At 46.8% G+C, this 18,914-nt stretch overlaps 5 protein-coding genes across 5 annotated transcripts; 2 read left to right on the forward strand and 3 right to left on the reverse strand.

Moving 5' to 3' along the window:
* Positions 1–525: 525 nt before the first annotated feature.
* EDB91DRAFT_1055679 (uncharacterized protein) lies at positions 526–864 on the reverse strand (the record flags this gene model as incomplete). Its single annotated transcript, XM_041313946.1, has 1 exon — positions 526–864. A coding segment is annotated over one exon (339 nt), but the record flags the coding sequence as incomplete, so codon positions are not given.
* A 4,052-nt stretch (positions 865–4,916) lies between these two features.
* EDB91DRAFT_1083375 (uncharacterized protein) lies at positions 4,917–5,681 on the forward strand (the record flags this gene model as incomplete). Its single annotated transcript, XM_041315620.1, has 4 exons — positions 4,917–4,941; positions 5,193–5,457; positions 5,482–5,518; positions 5,571–5,681. The coding sequence occupies 4 exons, from the start codon at positions 4,917–4,919 to the stop codon at positions 5,679–5,681; spliced, it is 438 nt and encodes a 145-aa protein (XP_041175598.1).
* Positions 5,682–7,158: 1,477 nt separating this feature from the next.
* Positions 7,159–7,811, forward strand: EDB91DRAFT_1083376 (uncharacterized protein; the record flags this gene model as incomplete). Its single annotated transcript, XM_041315621.1, has 4 exons — positions 7,159–7,190; positions 7,265–7,462; positions 7,565–7,608; positions 7,660–7,811. 4 exons carry the CDS (start codon positions 7,159–7,161, stop codon positions 7,809–7,811), a joined length of 426 nt encoding a protein of 141 aa, XP_041175599.1.
* Positions 7,812–9,034: 1,223 nt separating this feature from the next.
* EDB91DRAFT_1250037 (uncharacterized protein) lies at positions 9,035–13,310 on the reverse strand (the record flags this gene model as incomplete). The annotated part of the gene is made up of 16 exons (XM_041323175.1): positions 9,035–9,366; positions 9,417–9,869; positions 9,928–9,995; positions 10,055–10,452; positions 10,506–10,567; positions 10,623–10,779; positions 10,833–11,020; positions 11,070–11,204; positions 11,255–11,666; positions 11,716–11,742; positions 11,797–12,353; positions 12,406–12,548; positions 12,604–12,718; positions 12,772–12,969; positions 13,035–13,208; positions 13,262–13,310. 16 exons carry the CDS (start codon positions 13,308–13,310, stop codon positions 9,035–9,037), a joined length of 3,468 nt encoding a protein of 1,155 aa, XP_041175600.1.
* Positions 13,311–15,365: 2,055 nt separating this feature from the next.
* EDB91DRAFT_1250039 (uncharacterized protein) lies at positions 15,366–16,658 on the reverse strand (the record flags this gene model as incomplete). Its single annotated transcript, XM_041323176.1, has 3 exons — positions 15,366–16,187; positions 16,234–16,356; positions 16,413–16,658. 3 exons carry the CDS (start codon positions 16,656–16,658, stop codon positions 15,366–15,368), a joined length of 1,191 nt encoding a protein of 396 aa, XP_041175601.1.
* Between the last annotated feature and the right edge of the window lie 2,256 nt (positions 16,659–18,914).

An 18,914-nucleotide genomic window follows, 5' to 3' on the forward strand; every position in this document is an offset into this window, starting at 1 on the left:
AGAATACCCACACCTGCAAACCTCTCCTCTACGCGCCTCAACCAATCGCCTGTCAAGTTCCTCATATGTCTGAATAATGTTGCCCAAATTGAGGGTAACGCTCAGACCATCCTTCTTCCAACCAAACCATGGTCTAGGCTTTGCAAAGTCTGCATTCAACTTGCTGACGGTCTCTGCCTTGCACTCAGCGATTTGCTAAGGGCCGACAGCGCTTCTCGATGCTCGAAGTGCACAATTAAAGATCTGGTAACGTTCATCAGGTCCTTGACTGAATCCCGAGCATGGATATTGGGTATTACCTGACATGAGGCGGGTATGGACCCTCTGATTCTGAATCAATGAGTTAGTAACAGGCGCTTAGACTGTGCATCATGAGATAGAAGAAAACCATAATAGTAATAAGAAATGAATCAAGTTGCCCTAATAATGAGGCCTGAAGTTGCTAATAGTCGAAGGCAGGTCCAGGGAAATAAGGGAGTCAGAAGTAAGAGTCCAATTTAATCACTGGCTGCAGATGTCCTGCATTCAAAGGAACATATCTGTATCAACAGTGTCAACAACTAAAAACTCGTCAGGTCTGCTGGCATCCTCTACTATCATACAACCCCAAACAATTGAGTGAACTGAGAAAAACTCTGCAGAAGCCCTAGGCTTTCTCTTAATGCGCCAAAACTGAAAGACTTTGTCCTTTCGTGAATGAACGTCAACTGGTCGATCATACGGGAGAATGAGCATGACAGGATATTGAACATCCCCTACTGTGCAGGTGAAGATCAACATTAATTTGCCAAAGATGACGCCGGTGTCAGTCTGCAAGATGATGCAATCATATCGCGGTGAGCCATGAAACATCGGAGCACATCGAGTAGTCTGTGGACACTTGCCAGTCGACAAGTGACACTTTGGTCACCCCATTTCAGACACCTCTTAGGTTGATTTATACCTATAGAGGTTTTCACCTGAGAGGTGCTTTTCTGCTGGTCTACCCGATGTTTTGTGGTCTTTCCCTGTTGTGCTTGTGGACCAAAAGACCATGTACCATACATGAACTAAAGACCATTGGGAATATGTTATGGGAGGACCATAGGATGATTTGGACCACTTGAATTCCATATAATGCAGGGGTGTCTGGGGTCCTCAAATACCATTTTCTTTGAAAATTACCCACTATATGTATCGCATCTATGCCCTGCACCCTGCCTCCTGCACCCCTCCATAAACCTAATAAATCTTCTTATATATAATTGAACAATATATCTGGTGGGTATATGGAAAAAATGAATAGTCATTATTTTAATTGAACCTCTTAATGAAAGTTGTAGTATGCATTAAGGCGAGTCTATATGTGATCATACCTTATCAAAATTTTGACATGAAGGTGAGATATGGCCATAACAAAAATTGTTGTCAGGCTTGTTTTCAAAAAAAAAAAAAACATTATCCTTGATAAAAGTCATGGTCCTAGTCAGGGTAGGTCCGCACCTGGTTGTATTTTATCAATTTACTATCATTTGGGAAAGATATAAGCTTTTTGCAAAAACAATAAACAGGGAAGACCATATGCTTAATGGGAAAGACCACGGGTGTAATAATCATCTAATAGGGAAGACCACATGCTTAATGGGAAAGACCATGGGCACAATATTCATCTAATAGGGAAGACCGCATGCTTAATGGGAAGACCATAGGTGTAATATGCATCCAATAGGGAAGACCACATGCTCAGTGGGAAAGACCATAGGTGTAATATTCATCTAATAGGGAAGACCACATGCTAGTGGGAAAGACCACACGTTAGTTAAAGACCACAGCAACTCACTTGTGGTCTAAAAGACAAGCCCAACAATGATTTTTTGTATTGCTTATAACTTGCTGAAATCACATGCAATTGCTTAGATAATACAACATACATTCCCACCCCAAGTAGTAGTACACATTTTATCAAGACATCAGACCGTGGGAAAATTATGAACACATAGTCTATTTTGGTCATTCTTACAAGTCACCTCATAGTCAGGGGCATTACCACATGCAATTGCTCAGAAAATGCAACATACATTCCCTCCCCAAGTAGTACTACATATTTTATCAAAACATCGGACTGTGGGAAAATTAGGTCATTCTTATAAGTCACCTCACAGTCAGGGGCATTACCACACAGCAGATTTCGAAATTTCAGGCACCTGTGGTAATTTCTCCTTAATTTATCATTCCTATTAAGACCGTGCTCAGGGGTAAAGTGGATTCTGAGGGGCTTGGCTTCAGCTTGTACGCTGGGAATGTAGTCCGACACAAATTCTATGGGTTCCGACAGGACATCAGAACAGGGGTCCTCTGAAGGAGGACTGATGGACTACTAGGTGAGCACGGGAAAGTCGGGCGGGGGTTGTTCCGCCCAACAGGAGGGAGATGGGAGACTACTGCGGTCAGAACCAACAGTAGAAGCGGAGCGGAAGGAAGTGCTTGGACGAAGTCCAAAGCAGAGCGGAATGGAGGGGACGGATGCAAGAGTGCAGGGTCTAGTTCTGACGCACGGGAGGAACGGAGGAACGGAGGAACGGAGGAACGGAGGAACGGAGGAACGGAGGAACGGAGGAACGGAGGAACGGAGGAACGGAGGAACGGAGGAACGGAGGAACGGAGGAACGGAGGAACGGAGGAACGGAGGAACGGAGGAACGGAGGAACGGAGGAACGGTACCCGAAAAGCGGAACTATGATACTAAATGGGGATAGGACCAGTTGAGTGGTTCCTAGTCTAGGGGTGGACCGGTGAGGCGGTCGGACGGATTAATAGTCGGGTGGGACAACACAAGCAGAACCGAAGGAACTGAACGGGTCGGAAAAGCGGAGGGAGTAGGAGTAGGGTCGGGCAGACCAATAGGGTGGAGGAGCGGAACCCCAGATAGGGTCGGATGGAAGGGGTATGGGGTCAGAGGACATAGGGGTAATGTCGGAAAAGCGGAATGGAGTTGGGTGGAGGTAGCAGGGCTAATCCTGCTGAGATGCACTTCGTGCATTGTCGGGGAAGGAGGAATGAAGCGGACGGGGAAACAGGGGGTCGGACCAGGGGTGGGGATGTTCATGGGTGGTATTGGAGGTGCTCAGATCCGGTATATGACAGTTCCCCACAATTTCATAAGTCACCCCACAGTCAGGGACATTACCACAAAGCATGATTATGCAATTTCAGGCATCTGTAGATCATTACAACAGATTTCATCAGGGGGATCTACACAGTTACCACATTCCATATTAAATTCGCAATTTTGACCACTCACCGTGGGAATTTCTTCACAACACCTAACATATCACCCATTTTGGTAACTGTCCAAAATATCAACCTCCCCATGTCATTTCTGTCTCCACTACACCACAATCACTCATCCCTTGTATCTAAGTAGTAGTTTATGTTATATATGTATATTATAATATAATAGACCGCTTTTTTGGTGTATTTTTGTCCACATGCCTCCTCCAGGTCTGTAATTGCTGTGTCTGGTTACAATATGGCAAAACATGCTCGCATTTTTGCTCCTATGATGGGAGGGTGTTCTGGAAGGTGTAGAACATGTTTAGGAGTGTATACCAACTCATTCCACCGCTTGTTTTACCCCCTGGAGCTCCCAACATTGACATGTATAGCATAGATGCATGAAATACAAAATTGGTTCGAATTTTTGAGTTTCTAGCTATATGTAGTTGCAAATACTGTCCCCAGCATCAGTTAAACATTATGAACAATGTATCAGCAGCTCATGACAGCAGGTGAAGCCCCTTTGGTGCTGTTTGACCACCCTCTCCTGATGGTTCACTCCCTGGGAAAACATTTCCTGCAGGAATGCAGCTCCAGGATGGCATGAAGACAATTTCTAGGTATACTTAGAGCATTTTAATCAACTTGGTACCACAGGATATCCACAGGGGCCTTGTACATAGACCAAAACCTCCAAACATGCATTTTCGCATTTTTGGTGTGTTTCACCTGCAGTCACCACGTTTCTTAGTGCAGGCCATTCAATCTCTCCAGCTGAAGTCAATGATGCATGGTCCCTCCTCAAGGATGTCATCTGGAGTGGAGGGATCACTGTCGATGTGGGACGGCTATGGGAGACACATGGCACTCAAAGGGGTGTAGGTAAGTTCATTTGATTGTGTTGTCACCTCTGTTTCTTCATCTAATGATGGGATGGTCCCAGCTGAGTATCTGCTCTATCCTCCTAGCCACTTGTGCCTTCATCCCAACTGCCAATGTCATGCAAAGGGCATGACTCTCAAGAAGGCTGCTCAAACCTATGTGGTGTTGTTCACACTGACAAAAGGACCATGCATTGCAAAATCCATCCATCTCTACTGTCAAAGTAAGCTGCACTCTTGCTTTGAGTCGTTATTTTTGTTGTTGACAAGGTTGACTAGCTTGTGGAATCGATTACCACCACAATTACAGTGTGTTTAAAGGAGAGCACACCTATTATGAGCATCAATCAGATAGTGTTCAGGCTGTGGATAGTGTGTTCATTGAGAAGAGTGTAATCAAGCTCTTTAGGACTGGAATGGATTTCTCGTGGTATGCTATATATCATGCTCTTGATCTCTCCCATCTGACTATAAATCTTGGTTGCACCCAGGACTTCAGCTACGAACTGCACAAAGTTGTATAACCTTTGCCTCTTGCGTGGTAAGCAGGCACCTGCAGACTATAAAGTCAAGTTTGCACTCTCTGTTGAGCATGTTTGGGACGGCTATGTAATCACTTCACTGCTGGAGGACTGTGAGCATCGCATGAGCACCCTCATTACTCCCCACACTGGTGAACAGTGGGACCGATTCACAGAGGTCATGATCACAAGGAACCACTGCATTTAGCTCTATGGCTATGAGCAGGTCCGTCGCCACTACTGCAATAGATGCACAAGCATGTATGAAGATGAGCAAGGTGTCAGTGAGTGTCATAGTTTTGAGGCTACATGGGACTAACGGGTAAGATATATACAGTCACACATAAAGTGTCTGTTGTCATTGTCGACGGTGTCACTGTCGGCCATCCATGCTGTGCAGTTTATAACTGCCACGTCCCGCTGTCTAACAACCACCATCACTTTTGTCCTCTACACTCTGGTCAAAATGACAAGTGCATGATCATCAGCTGTGACCTGCCTGTTGTACATGGCCGATGCACTTGCTCAATACCAGAACATTGTCAAGTCGAGGATACTCACAAGCTGCGCAGTCAATCCAGATTCCAGCTTCAGGAGTGCCTCACTCGTGCCAGAACTACCATTGCCACCAACACATCTCACACAGATGATCCACCATATGAAGAAGAGTATGAGTTCGATGAGAACACCAGGAGAGCACTTCCTGCTACCAGTTCATCCCAGGATAGACCTGGAAGGAAGAAGTTCAAGGCAGTCCTTGGCTGCCGGCGCACACACAATGAGCAGTTAATTGTTGCTCTGTGTGGTATGATTATTGCTTGAAGGACCTTCTTTGGAGCGGAGGGAGTAGCCAGTGTCAAGGTATGTATCATCATTCTATGACCATTTCTTCAACTCTCATGGTTATCTGCAGCAATTCATCAAAGAAGTCTATGCAGGCAAAGATGCTGTCAAGCCCAACCACATATTCTTCGACAACAACTGCACCACAGGTTCACTAGCATCTGGCAGCTCAACAGCCTGACCCTTGCCCTTCTGGACTCGTGCAGGAGGCTCAGGAACTTTCAATAAAGAGGCCAAGGGTGGGGGACAAACAGACATCCAAGGGTGGGGACAGACGGACGTCCAAGTCAGAAGGTGCAGCATCAAGAATCAATGCTGGCTGGGAAGGTGGGGGTGGGGGCATAGGCAGACATGTTTGAGGCTGATGAAGTGTTCGAAGCGCCAACGATGGATCTAACACAACAGCAGTGGTATGTCCTTTGACAGAACAACCACCCAACAGGCCGCAATGTGTTTGGCATGCAGCATTATCACAATGTGCATGGGGACACTTCTTGCACACCAGGGCAGGGCACATAAGGAGCAATGTGGTGTTGCTCAAGGCAGCAGGCTGGACAACAGCAGTTGGGGCTAACTGAGCTGAGCCCAGGGTGGGGGAGCTAGAGGGACTGGTTGAACCTCATGCCCAGTGAAAGAAATTACATGGCACTTGCTGCTTGCCAGCAAATTTCTTGCACTTTGGTGATGGAGTCAGTTCAGTGAATAAGTCCAAGAAAAGATAGCACTTACCACTGCCATCCAATGGCCCTTGTTTCTGTTCTCGTTTGTCTTGCACCGTCACCAAGGAACCTCCTCTTTGCAGTTATTGCACGAGTGTATAAAATCAAGCTGTGGTTGAGCCAATCGAGCATTGAGAACAGCTTCCCATGATGGTGCACCCTGCGAGGTGGAAGGATATCAACAATATTCATCTGGCGGGCACATAGAAATAGACTTACCGACGTTATCAAGTAGCTTGAGAACCACATAAACATTGAGAAACGAATGACATGCTGTGGAATATAGTAGTTAGTATTTGTAAGATACAAGCCATGTTAGAAACTTACAGGTAGCATAGAGATTGAGAGAACACATATCGGGTGGGCGTGCAAAGGCATGGTGGTGGTAGTGGTTGGTTGAAAGCAAGAGATAAAGATAACCAACGGCGCATCAAAGTTATGATGTCGTGAACCGGACGGATCCGCACTCAGGACAGACTCGGAAAATTCCATTTCCCAGATGTCCTCAGTATGTCTTTGCTGCCGCTGACTGTAAACCCGAGTGGAGTTGGGACTTTCACACGAAGAAATGTCATTTGTGAACGACAAGTTTATTGTTTCCAATATGACTGGTAGTAGGAGTACTATTATCTATATTTACCATTCTCAATGGTCTTCATTCGGAGGAACAACTATATAATACCATATGCTCTGTTGAAATAGAATGGTTCTTGCACAGGATCACCTAATTGACACGTGTGTCATTGTCTTTCATTGTGGGGTGCGAAAGGTAAGTGATTGATATGTGAGGTTCTTTGTCTGCCATGTTGTTTCGTGCATTTCATTTTTCTTTCCTTCGTCGGGTCTTCGAGCCGGGTGCTCCTATCCTGATTGTTATTTTGCAATGCTTGGCACGATGCCCCCATTTCCTTGTCGAAGGATCTTTCTTGCTCCATCATCATGACCACTGAGTCCGAAACCTTTGATAGCAAGTCCGTTGCTAATGCACCTCCCTCATACAACAACTTTCTATGTCCGCATTGACAGCAGATTTCATCCAATGCAGACCACCATTCGTAGTATTCTCCTTCTATCAACCAAGCGGGAACGTACCACTGTTCTACCTCGTATCCTGTGATCTTGTCTCTGCTCCTGGTGATACCTCTTCCTCTGTTGCCTCAACTGCCAATGCCTGCACCACTGCTCTCGCAGCTGCACAGTTCTTCCACCTCCTGCAAACGCTTAATATCAAGATTGGGCAGTTGTGAGTGATCGGCGAGAAATTTTGTCGGCCCTTTCTGGATTGATTTCCAAATTTTCGTCTGCTTGTTCTTCCTGAGTTGCGCCTTGCATATATGGAAACCAGCAACCATGTATTTTTTACGCAGCTGAATTTTGGAAGTATTGATGGTAAGCGCCGACTTGGTGAGTACATTTATTGATGTATGACGCATTTATCAGTCAAGGATGAGTCTTTGAAACACTTTTTGGGCTGCCCGCCAGATGAGGTTCAGGTGGGTGAAGGCGGTAAACCAGATCGCAACCAGTTCATTGCTTCTTTCTGCATCAGGATGTTCCAGAAACATTTGCGCATTACACAGCAAGTAGACTGAATATGCTGCATGAGACGTGTGGTCCATGTCTCTCGGGTTTTCCTCACGTCAATGTGATGACGCCAATCCCTGCAGGATGTCTATGGCACCTTCGCTTTTATCTGGGTCCTGAGTGGCAATGGCACGTCGTGTTTGGTCTTTCCTTGCCTAGCTTTCCAGTGTGTCTAAAAACAGTACTTCTGATAGAGGCTCACGGAGGGAAAGGGAATTCAGACTGTGAAACTCCATGTTAAGGTTTGAAATTGACATGTCCGGAATTCCTAGAGACTGTTGTGCCAGATGGGTAGGTTTGAATCTGCATCGACTCATCCGAAATCAAGGTACTGATGGATGTATGATTCTATCTGCTGCCCTGTTGGCTACACAGTCCTGGTTGTAATACAAGATACAGTGATGTAGTTGGAAAGCCTTACACCGACTATTCGTGGCCGTTGAAGGATTGGGCGACGTATGACGAGCAAGTATTTCGCTTCCTCAGCTCGATCCGTGCTACATGTGGATGTGTTTGGAGCGGTTATTTTACCAACCAACATATTTTGTGACTATTCTCCTTCACTGAATTGAATTGACTGTTGTTGTAGCGATCTGTGTACAGACTGCGATGGCACGCTACATGCAAGGCTGGAGATAACACTCCGTAATTCGTAGCAATATTAATGGACATCGTTATTTCACCATTTGCTTATGTAAGGATTCCATTCTGCGCGCCGACCAAGCCTTCAGATGGAGACACGATTAGCACGACCACGTAACTCAACCGACGCGAAGAGCTTTACTCTTCGCATCCGAGTTACGTGGATACATTACCCTATACCTCCTTTCATCTCTTTCTCGTTATCTTACCTACTGCTCACACTTCACTATCCCTTTCTTTGACAGAGTACTTTCACTGCACCATATGCTCTTCACGCCGATTCCGGCCTAGTCAACCACTTGAAAACGTATATATACCACCCATGTACACTCATACCTACAGCAGAATCCTAGACGCTGATTCCCCGCTCCAAGCACGACCGAAAAGCCTCGTACAAAAGTCGTCGTATTACACGTTATTCCTACTCTTCTCGATTACCTTCTCGCTCGTCTCTTATCCACTTCGTTTCGTTACAATTCCCCTTCGAACCCATAGCAAGCCTTACACTTATGTGAGGGACATTACAAGTTAGCGTTCATCTACACCATACACGAGAATCAGAATGACAGCCTGCCAATTTACGAACCAATCAAACCGAGACAGACTCCAAGGGAAGCTGTGCTTTTCCCGTCGATCCAGCTAGACTGTGCACGAGTAGATCAACCTGCGTGATAAGTGCATCAAGGCGGCGATCCTGCTCAGCAAAGCGAGATTCCACCATTGCAGCCAGCTTGTCGACTCGTAAGGAAAGCGAACTTGTCTCGTCCGAGTCATCGGGAGGTTCGTCTGATGCTCCACCTGCGTCTTGAACCTTGTCTTTAATCTTGACCAGCCAGTGTTTGTGAGGGTGGTGCGCTGTGACCACATTGAATACATCGCGAAACGCACAGTCGCCACATAAGGCAATGGCGGTCTGGATTTCTGTAATGGTTATCAAGCTTCGTGCTCCCTTAGAGGAATAGAAATCTGACCTCCACAGGTAAGGCATACATAAAAGATGCCCTTCATCTTAACGCCACATTCAGCACAAGTATAAGCATCCCCATCCGCAACTGAGGTTTCAACTTCAACTATCCCCCCGGATGCCGCTCCTGAGTTTCCGCTTAACTCCTCGTCGTCTGCCGGCGAATCGAGGGGGGCGCAAGCCACATCCGTTTGAGTGGCCTCTGTCGAAGGCGGAAGTTCTGTTCCATTTGATTGTATCCGGCATTCGTCTTCTTGCGCAGTCGACGGCCCTTCTGGTGGTGGTGCATTGGGCATACAAGTAGACAAATAATTCCTAGCATACCACTGGACTCGCTTGTAGCGACCATGCGGTAGCGGCATGCGGAAAACAAGCATGTTGTGCGTCGACTTGTGGTCGGATGGGTATTTATGTTCCGAAACCGGTAGAGATTCACATTCTGCACATAAATCATATTGATCTATATATGCAAGATGATCAGTCGTTTCGCACGTGAGGGTTGTCTTCATCACACTCACTGGAATCGCAGTCTATACAACGGTGAAGAACGTCAGTGACAAGGCAATGACATGCATCGCAGGAACACCTGAACCCCGGAAACAAACAAATGGTTAGAGAAGAATAGCTAACGAAAGCTGGACTTACTCGAACAATCGTCTGCGCACATGGAGTTCAGCTAATGAATTCCAGCGCTGCACATCTGAAGGAGGCAGCTCGTCGCACAGGGAATTGAACCTTTGTTTTTCCTCGGACGATAGATAAGGCGTGATTTCATAAGGGTAGAAGTTTCGCGCATTGTGGAGTTCATTCATGCACCACAAACGGATATACTCGTCCTTGGTGTCTTCAGGCTGCTGACCGGGACTAGTTGCAGTGAGCTTCACAGGCGTTTCCAACGCTTCATCTTTCTCTGCCAGACTGAAGGGACCGAGCTTCAATGCTGTCGCATCAATGTCGAACTCAGTCTCATCAAGTCCATAATTGTGGGTTTCCCAGTATTCGGTGTCGTCCGTGGTTAGTTCTGGGCTGTACCAGAAGTTGTACTGTTGCGAAGTGTGAGACCCATGACCAATGTAATGTTGCTGTCTCCACGCACCAATCCATGCGCATACCAAGTGAATCTCACCTTCGGATCGTTTCCCAGCTGGCGAAATGATTCTACGACGTGGAAGGATATTTCAGTAGCTCATCACGATGCAACTCGGAAGCGCACCTGCCAGTTGCTCCACACGCAGAGTCACCCCTCCCAGAATATTTTCTATCGTTTGAGTTGCAGACTCGAGTTCTCTCTCAACCAGAATTACTGTGCTGGCGAGTCTCATGATCTGTAAATGCCTCCTGATGATGAGGTAAAGCAAAGGCAGCAAGAACTGAACAAGTATTCATGTGAGCATCCAGCACAAGCACTGAGCAAACAACTCACATTTTCGATGCGACCAGATCCAAAAAGTTTGATAGTGTCCCTAGAGTCAATTTCATACTTCACGATGTTAAGTTTATCCGCCAATATCTCTTCCTGAGCCGTGCGACGCTGAGCAGCCAATTGCGTAAGATCCAAGTCCGAATCCTCTGATCCAAGGTCTGCAATAGAACGGACGAGTCGTTTGATGCCTGTCTACAATGTCAATCCCCCCACCCAAAGGTGAGCAGAGCGACAGACCATCGATAACATATGAATTCAAGTATGTGGCGATACACCTCCGGTTTTCCGGAAGTGCATCTGCATGCACATAAACCATGCTATTCAAGACCTGTTCAATCCGTGCGTGGTAATATTGGCTATCCACTCTCCACCCTTCCCTGACGTCAACACTGCGGACTCAACCTGATGATAATAATGCTCACCTGCTGCCCAGTACGCAAGCGTTTGTGGAAGACTCCAACCCGAAGGCGTCGTGGAAGTAAAGGAGTTCACTTCCCTTATGCTGACCAAACCATTCGCATCGCCATCGAAGCCTTCCGATAGACTCGGAACGTAGAAAACAGACAAGTATTTCAGGCACCACTTGTCTGCAAGATCAACTGTAGGAAGCTCGCGATATGCAGAATCGACTGCTTGAAGATCGCGATCTTCTCCTTCTGAATCCGAGGCGACAGAGACAGTAGGTGTTGGGGATGGGACTCGCAGGATCAAAGATGAAGCCTCCGAGGTCTCTTGTGCGGGCGGAGCATCGTGACGGAGGCGGGAGAACCGATTGACGTAATAGTCGTGGAGTTCTGCGATGAAGTATAGTGTCTTGACACTTGTTGTCCATTTCTTGGTGATGATAAGTATGCACCTTGTTAACGCCTGCACAAACACTTACCATCTCCTTCCAGATATATCGGAGGTGCTGGTGAAATCGACCAAGTTAGTAATGCATGAGGCTAAGTTTACTGCTCCTTACTGGATCCTTGACCCGTCTGAATCTGCTGTTGAAGGCCCACATGATGCGCGCCTCGGAATCCTTGATAGCATCTTTGATGTCAGATGTCTGGGTGTCGAGCTTGAACATGAAGAGAGCGCGGTTTTCGTCGAGTAAGCTGCGTAAAGGAGCACGCAGTTCGTGAAGCAATGAGGCATCGAGGCGGTACTGCTCAACAACCGATCCGCTGGCCGAAGTGGTCTTGGAAGTAGGCTTATTGGCATCTTTGGAGGCGGGATCGGGACGTGCTTTATTCTGTGGACGTGCTTCCCGTTGCTCAGCAAATTTCAGTAGCTCCACTAATGCGTCTTCACTCTCCAAACACTTCTCCCTTCCACCGCGCCTTTGCACTTCTTTCTCGAATTTCGCTTCGCGTTCGCTTGGCCTCTGGATTAGCTTCTCCAGCTTATCGATCGCAATGTCAACTCTCAAGGTCGTCCTGATATTCAAGGCGAGCTGGAGGTCCTGGGTACGCTGGGAAAAGCTGCTGCAAATTTTGACAAATTCGCTCGCCCAATGGGATGATCTGAAGAATTTCACTGGGAATGAGGTTCTCAATATGAAACACCTAACATTCGAGGGGAAACTAACCAACGAATTTTGACTTGTAGTACTTGTCGATGGCGTTCCCGCAATCCTCAATATCTTTCTTGATGCCGTCCGTGACACGCTGGAGTCGCCCCCGAATTTCACCGTGAGGTCCTACGATGGCAGGGTCTTTGGTGTCCTTAAGTCTACCAGTAAATCGAATCAGTAAAAGTCGTCCTAGATTGGCATCAGCCGACGAACTGGAGAAGCATGACCATCATATCAGATGCCTGAGCTATCATCAATCCAACTCTACGATCGTTTTCTCTTCGCGTTAGCTCAAGATTCACGACTGCCTTGAAAGCAAGTATAGCCACTACAGGCTATCTATTAGCGAGGTAGAAACACACCAACAAGTAGGAAACACACCACCAACAAACGGGTGGATCTGTTGCAGAGAATCCAGGGCATCCATGACCTTCTTTGCCTCACCCAGAAAGTCGCCCATATTCTTCTTTGAGAGGTCCGTAACCATCGCGTCAGATGATGACTTGAAGGCTGTAGCATTCTGGTTGTAGAAATCGTGCGCTGATACGACTTCTTGGGCGGTCTGGGCGATGAAGTCCTCTAGGCGAGGACAAAGTAATCTGAATACGACACTAAGCGACTGGGATGGAGTGACGACGACGAACCTGCGTGGTCCCACATGTCAAGCTTTGCAGCTGACGTTGAGTTTAAGTTCGTGGCTTCATCCAATGTCTTCTGTGTTCTTTCAATCGTCACGTCGAATATAACTTCTTCTTTGTGTTTCATGGAGGCTTGTGGCAGTAGGGGAAAATCTCGTCGAGTAAGAAGGGAAGAGACTGCTGATAAGTATGTCGAAAGTAGCTGAAAGTAGGCGATCAATAAACGAGCTTACGAATCCATAAGGGCTTGACATCGGGGCTGTACTGTGCAGTGCGCTCCATCATAGATAGGTACTGATGAAACCTTCGCTGACGGCAGACACAGCACAGTACTGGCACAAAGAGGACGAGGGGCAGGCATTGATCAAACTTTGGCTTGAATGTACCGTCGGGATCTTTAGTGCCTGTACAAGTTGACCAGATGAAAGTGGCGAGTACTTGCGCGGTAGCTCAAGCCCTTTGGGTCCGCCAACTGGCTTACACGACAGGAGATGCACAGCAAGATGTATTATATAGAACATCATTACATGTTGCGCTACACCCGACATCCTTGCTACAAGCACCCCGCCCGTACAACAAGCTATGGAGAATGCCCCACTCCTGGGCTAACTTCTCTGCAAGAGTCGGCCAGACAGCTGCGTGGATTAAACGCTTGTTCAAGACAAGCGTCCACTTGCCAAGAGCTAGTTCGGAAATCCGATGCTGGTCAACATTTGAAAAATTGTCTCGGCTGAATCAGGATCCGGATTAATCGGAGCTTGAATTTGGCCTCCGCTTATCGATATCCTCAATCAATGATTAGAAGGTATGATACATTCCTCGTCATGGATCCTCAACCAGGGTTCACAATAGATCGTCAATGCTTAGCTCCGCTTGTGACGAATCCTCGACCGGAGGTCTGGGACCGACTACTCAAATGTATGGTACTGGTAATCAGCATTGTTGTTGCTGCGACGCATAGTATACTACAGTCCATATATCCCAAAGATCCGGAACCTTACCATACTTCAGCTCTATCCAGGCAAGACTGGGTTATCGAGTTGCTCACTGGTCACCCAGAACACATCAGGTGTGAGCTTGGCATGCACACCAGTGCTTTCACGGAGCTTATCTCTGAGCTTCGGGCCATGGGCCATTCAAACCCTAAGTTTGTCTCCCTCGAGGAACAGCTTGGGATTTTTCTCTACACCTCTGTGACTGGCCTTTTGATCAGGCACGTCACAGAGAGATTCCAATGCTCGAATGAAACGATTTCACAGTGAGTTGTTGTTTTTATTTTTAGGGGGCAGTATTTGATAGTACATAGTTATTTCTGCAAGATGCTTATCATTTTCACGTCCCAGCCATTCTATCCAAAATATGTACGCTTTCTGGATGGTTCAGTCCCTCGCAAAATCCAGAAGAACCCCAAATGGTGGCCTTTTTTTAAGGATGCTATTGGGGCGCTTGACAGTAGTCACATCCATGTCACACCTACAGTCAAACATCCCATATATTGTAATCGGAAGGGCTTTGTATCCCAGAACTGCCTCTTTGTGTGTGATTTCGACCTTAACTTCATGTACGCGCTCATGGGCTGGTGCTCTGTCAACTTTTTCACTCCCCCAGGGAAATATTTCCTGGCAGATGCAGGATATCCTCTACATCCTGGGCTACTTGTGCCCAACTGAAGTGTGCATTATCACCTTGCCGAATAGGGTCGCACAAACATACAGTGAGTTCTTACTTGATTCATAGACCTCATGCTAAGTTTTATAGGCCCTCAAATAAAGAGGAATTGTTTAATTTGCGTCATGCATCAGCATGAAACATTGTTGAGCGCATCTTTGGCATTCTCAAGCAACATTTTCGGATACTACTTCTGTCACCCGCATATTCTATGGAGGTACAGGCCCAAATTCCCGCCGCACTATATGCTATACACAATTTCATCCTCATACATGACCCTAGCGAGGGTGATCCTCCCGCTGATGATGAAGACGAAGAAGAAAGATTTTCGGAGGATGGTCTTGGCGCTGATGTGATTGCTGAAGGTGATGCGGCAGCTGTTGAAGAGGACAACGAGCTTGAATTTCGTCAAGGAGCTGCGATGCATGATCGGATTGCAGCGGTGATGTGGGCACAGTATCAGTGCATTGTACTGGAACAGGGTTTAGAAGGGCTTGATGTCGCGGAGGAGGATAATGAGGATGCCGCTGACAATGACAAGTGATATGTAGTCTACTTCAATTCAACGGATCAAATGGATGATTGATATGCATGACAAATATTTGGTATTGTACAAAGTAGTGATGCAGCAACAGCATGATTGAAAGAACAAACAACAATCAGGGCAACTCAGCCCATCATTTCAGGATCATCAGCACCACGCATCCCTGCATCAGCCCCTGCATCAACTGGCTGGTTAATTAGCTTTGCCACAAATGCACGCCTCCCGCGCTTGTCCCGGAGGTTCACGTAAAACTTCAGATAATGTTCGTTACCCTTCAAGCCAAGGATAGCAATCAGCACAGCCTGCTGGTCTGGTGGTATATCAGAGTCCTCCCCTTCTAAGACGCAGATGGCTTGTGTCACTAAGTCATCACTACCTTGCGCGCCGTCAGGCCCTCCTTTGACAAACCATTTGAAGACATCAGTGAGCCGGTTGATGGTGCCTTGCATCCCCACCACAGCAGCTGCCAGTGTAATCTTTGCTGCCTTCAAAGCACTACTGATCTTCGTGGCATGGCTATGCTGGGACCCTGCTGGTGTCCGTGCTTTCTTGGACGGGGGGGCTGACACCAAGGTGGTGGAGGGAGGTTGCATGGATGACACGTGTGTTGAGCCAAATGATGCCGTCTCCATCTCCGACAGTGCTTCTGAATATGGGCACTTGCCAGCATTAGAGCTAGCAGTGGTAGAATGCGTGGTGGTGGAATGCGCAGCAATGGAAGTGGTGATGGTGGTAGTGCCTGATGGGCCAGCTACAGCGCCAGTAGGGCGAGCAGCATCCTCAGATGTTGGCCCCCCAAGCTCACTGTCAGTGTTGGTGGTAGGTGGAGCAGCGCCACCCGGATGGAAAACATGCCGCCCTCTAGCGCCACCCAATGGTATGATAGCCTGCATTTTCTTGTAATGCTCCCATCCTTTGTTGCGGAATGGATGCATGGATTGATTTGACTAGCAAGATGTTAGCTATTGAATAAATAAGAAAAAGTAAAAATACCTTGAGATATAACATCCATACAACTGCCACCGCAGGTCCTTCAATCCCAGCCCCATTCTCATTGTCCCAATGGACCCCTGTCTGGTTGCGGTACTTCTCAATAGCATAGTAGATATTTTTGAGCTAGAAGGTCTCTCATCAGCTCACAATCTGATTAGAACTGATTATAACTGATGTACCCATGTCCACTTGTTTCTAGTTGATTTTTCTGTCTTTGGCAGACCCATCCAAGTGAGTTGGAGAGCTTCATCAATGTTGATGGCATTTCCAGCAGCAGCATAAACCTGTGGCTTGAAGTTGCCTGCCCCTTCAGCATCTGAGTGATGCTCGTATAGATAATTCACGAGGGCAGTGATCTCGCCATCACTCCACTGGGCATGGGGGAGCTTAGCCTGAGGGGGGGCATTGACTTCAGGTTGGGCCATGATGTCATATCCCGTACCTCCGGATCCGGAATTCCAGATCTACTTCATTGAAGTCTGGTCCTCCGTCTTACTATTCCGCCCGGCGCTCCACCTTCATCTCCACACTCACCCCTAACTCCTTTTAGATTAGCTATTGCTCCGGTTACCGGTTATGTCCTATTCCGCTATGCTTACTGATCCGTCCATTCTTACTTCATTTCTGACTTCACTGCTTTGATCCATTATACTTAGTAATAGACTTTCCACATGCTTCGTACATAGCCCTTACCTTTGCTGACTGATTTACCTACATGATATCTACAGTATATAAACCCCTGTAATACTCTGGAACTCCTGAGTTCGAATATCATCTTAGTTCTGCTCATTCCTGCAATCTCTGGACTTGAGTCTCACCTCTTGTCCACCTCTGAGTCTTAGGGGTTAAACCTTAGGACTACTTCTCCGGCTCTACCTTAGGGTAGTCTAAACTCTGTTCAGTTTCTACTCCGGACTTCCGTAGTAGCCTTACTCCATCCCCATATAAACCTTCCGGAGTTCCGCCGAACTCCACCAACACTAAGTCCTCCGGAACTCCCCGGACTTCTGTCGGACTTCCCCTCTGTCCCCCGGAAATTAAAGGGCATGTACTCGGGTAAGGGGTGCAGCGCACGAGCTGAAGCCGAAGCCCTTTGAGTAACCTCTCCCTTGAGCACGACCTTAACACATGAGGAGAGTGGTATATTGAGCACAGATCACAGTGATCGTGACAGCGCCAGCAAAAAGCCTCTTGCGCCGCTCTAGGGTTAGATGAGGGTAGCTATCCATTGATAATATGTACAGTAGGAAGGAGGTAAAGTTCAAGCTCCGACATCTTGGAATGATGCCGATAAACTTTTGTGTAAACATCAACAAGCAAATGTTGGCTAGCACCGGGTTTCCGAACTAGCTCTTACAGTGGTGGTGGGCAACACCGGCCAACAAAGTGTACTGCTTATATAAGCAGAATTCCCCTAAAACCGCGAAAATCATGGCACAACGACAAGAATTATGATTTCCACATCTACTACAATCATTTTCAGTATAGAATTAATCTAAAAGAGTAAGGTTAAAGCCTGAATTGGTGAGAATTTTTCTTTATTTTTATTGCAAATGAGGTTCAGGATGTGCTGAGATCAGGATGTTGGCGGCCCATGCAGATATATTATTAGAGGTGATACTAATAGGATATCATAATAGGTCGTCGGAGCGAACATGCCACAGCTTGTGTTGAGCTGGGTGAGAGACGAGGGTGAAAACATGTGTTATGGTAGGTTGTGTTCTTTGTTTGGTACATGTCTGTGGCTGAGATTTTGTGTTTTCAGGGGCCCCGGTGTGCATTGCAGTGTGGGTACCGTATTTCCACACATATCACTGTTCTGTCGCTGTTGTCATGTGTATTTGAATGCAATAAAAAAATGTTGAGGCTCAATTTTGGAAAATCATCCATTATTGGGGTGATATGTGTGAAGTGATGTGTTGATCTTGATGAGTTTTGAACCATTTAAAATTTTGGCCTCAACATTTTATTCCTAGGCTATTACACAGTATTTTGGTCTACTTGGATTGCTCAAAAAGTCGAGAATACAGTACCCAGACGTCTGTGCCACCTCTTATTGAGTTATTTGGGCATCTAATGCCTGTGGGAATGCACACTTTGTTGGCAGGTGTTGCCCACCACCACTTACAGCACTACATAACAAGTGTCTCATGGTTGAATGTTGAACGCAACATTGAACTTTGCCCCATTTCCACAATGCGTTGTTTGGCTCGTCGATGAATGTCAGATGCCTGGCACATGCCATGGCTACCAAATAGAGTTTCATCCTTGAACCATTCTTTTATTCCATTTGCTGATATTGGTGTACTGAAAACACTGTTTCTTCCAGTATCATCATTTTTTCTTACTCTAGAATCTTTTTCTTACTATACCAACTCAGGACCAGATCAATCACCTGTTGTCCACGCCCCTTACACATGCTGTAAGTGCACTCCCCCCGGCTTATCCTGCACCAGGTGAGTTTGAGGTGCTCTTTCCTCCTGCTTGCACTACACTGTCCCTAATTTCATACAGTGGTATCTCACCATATGCGCCTGCAGTCATACACTTTCATGAGAGGATTAAGCAACTACTATCACAAATCGAATGGTTGGCACTTGGGCTGAGGAACCCTGGAGGTTACGACCCAGTAATTTGTGGATGGCTACTGTTGACACTTCTCAACTGCCCATCCCTGATCT

This window comes from Suillus paluster, assembly GCF_016628075.1.
Source record: "Suillus paluster strain FC165 chromosome Unknown EDB91scaffold_39, whole genome shotgun sequence".
NCBI classification, from domain to species: Eukaryota; Fungi; Basidiomycota; class Agaricomycetes; order Boletales; family Suillaceae; genus Suillus; species Suillus paluster.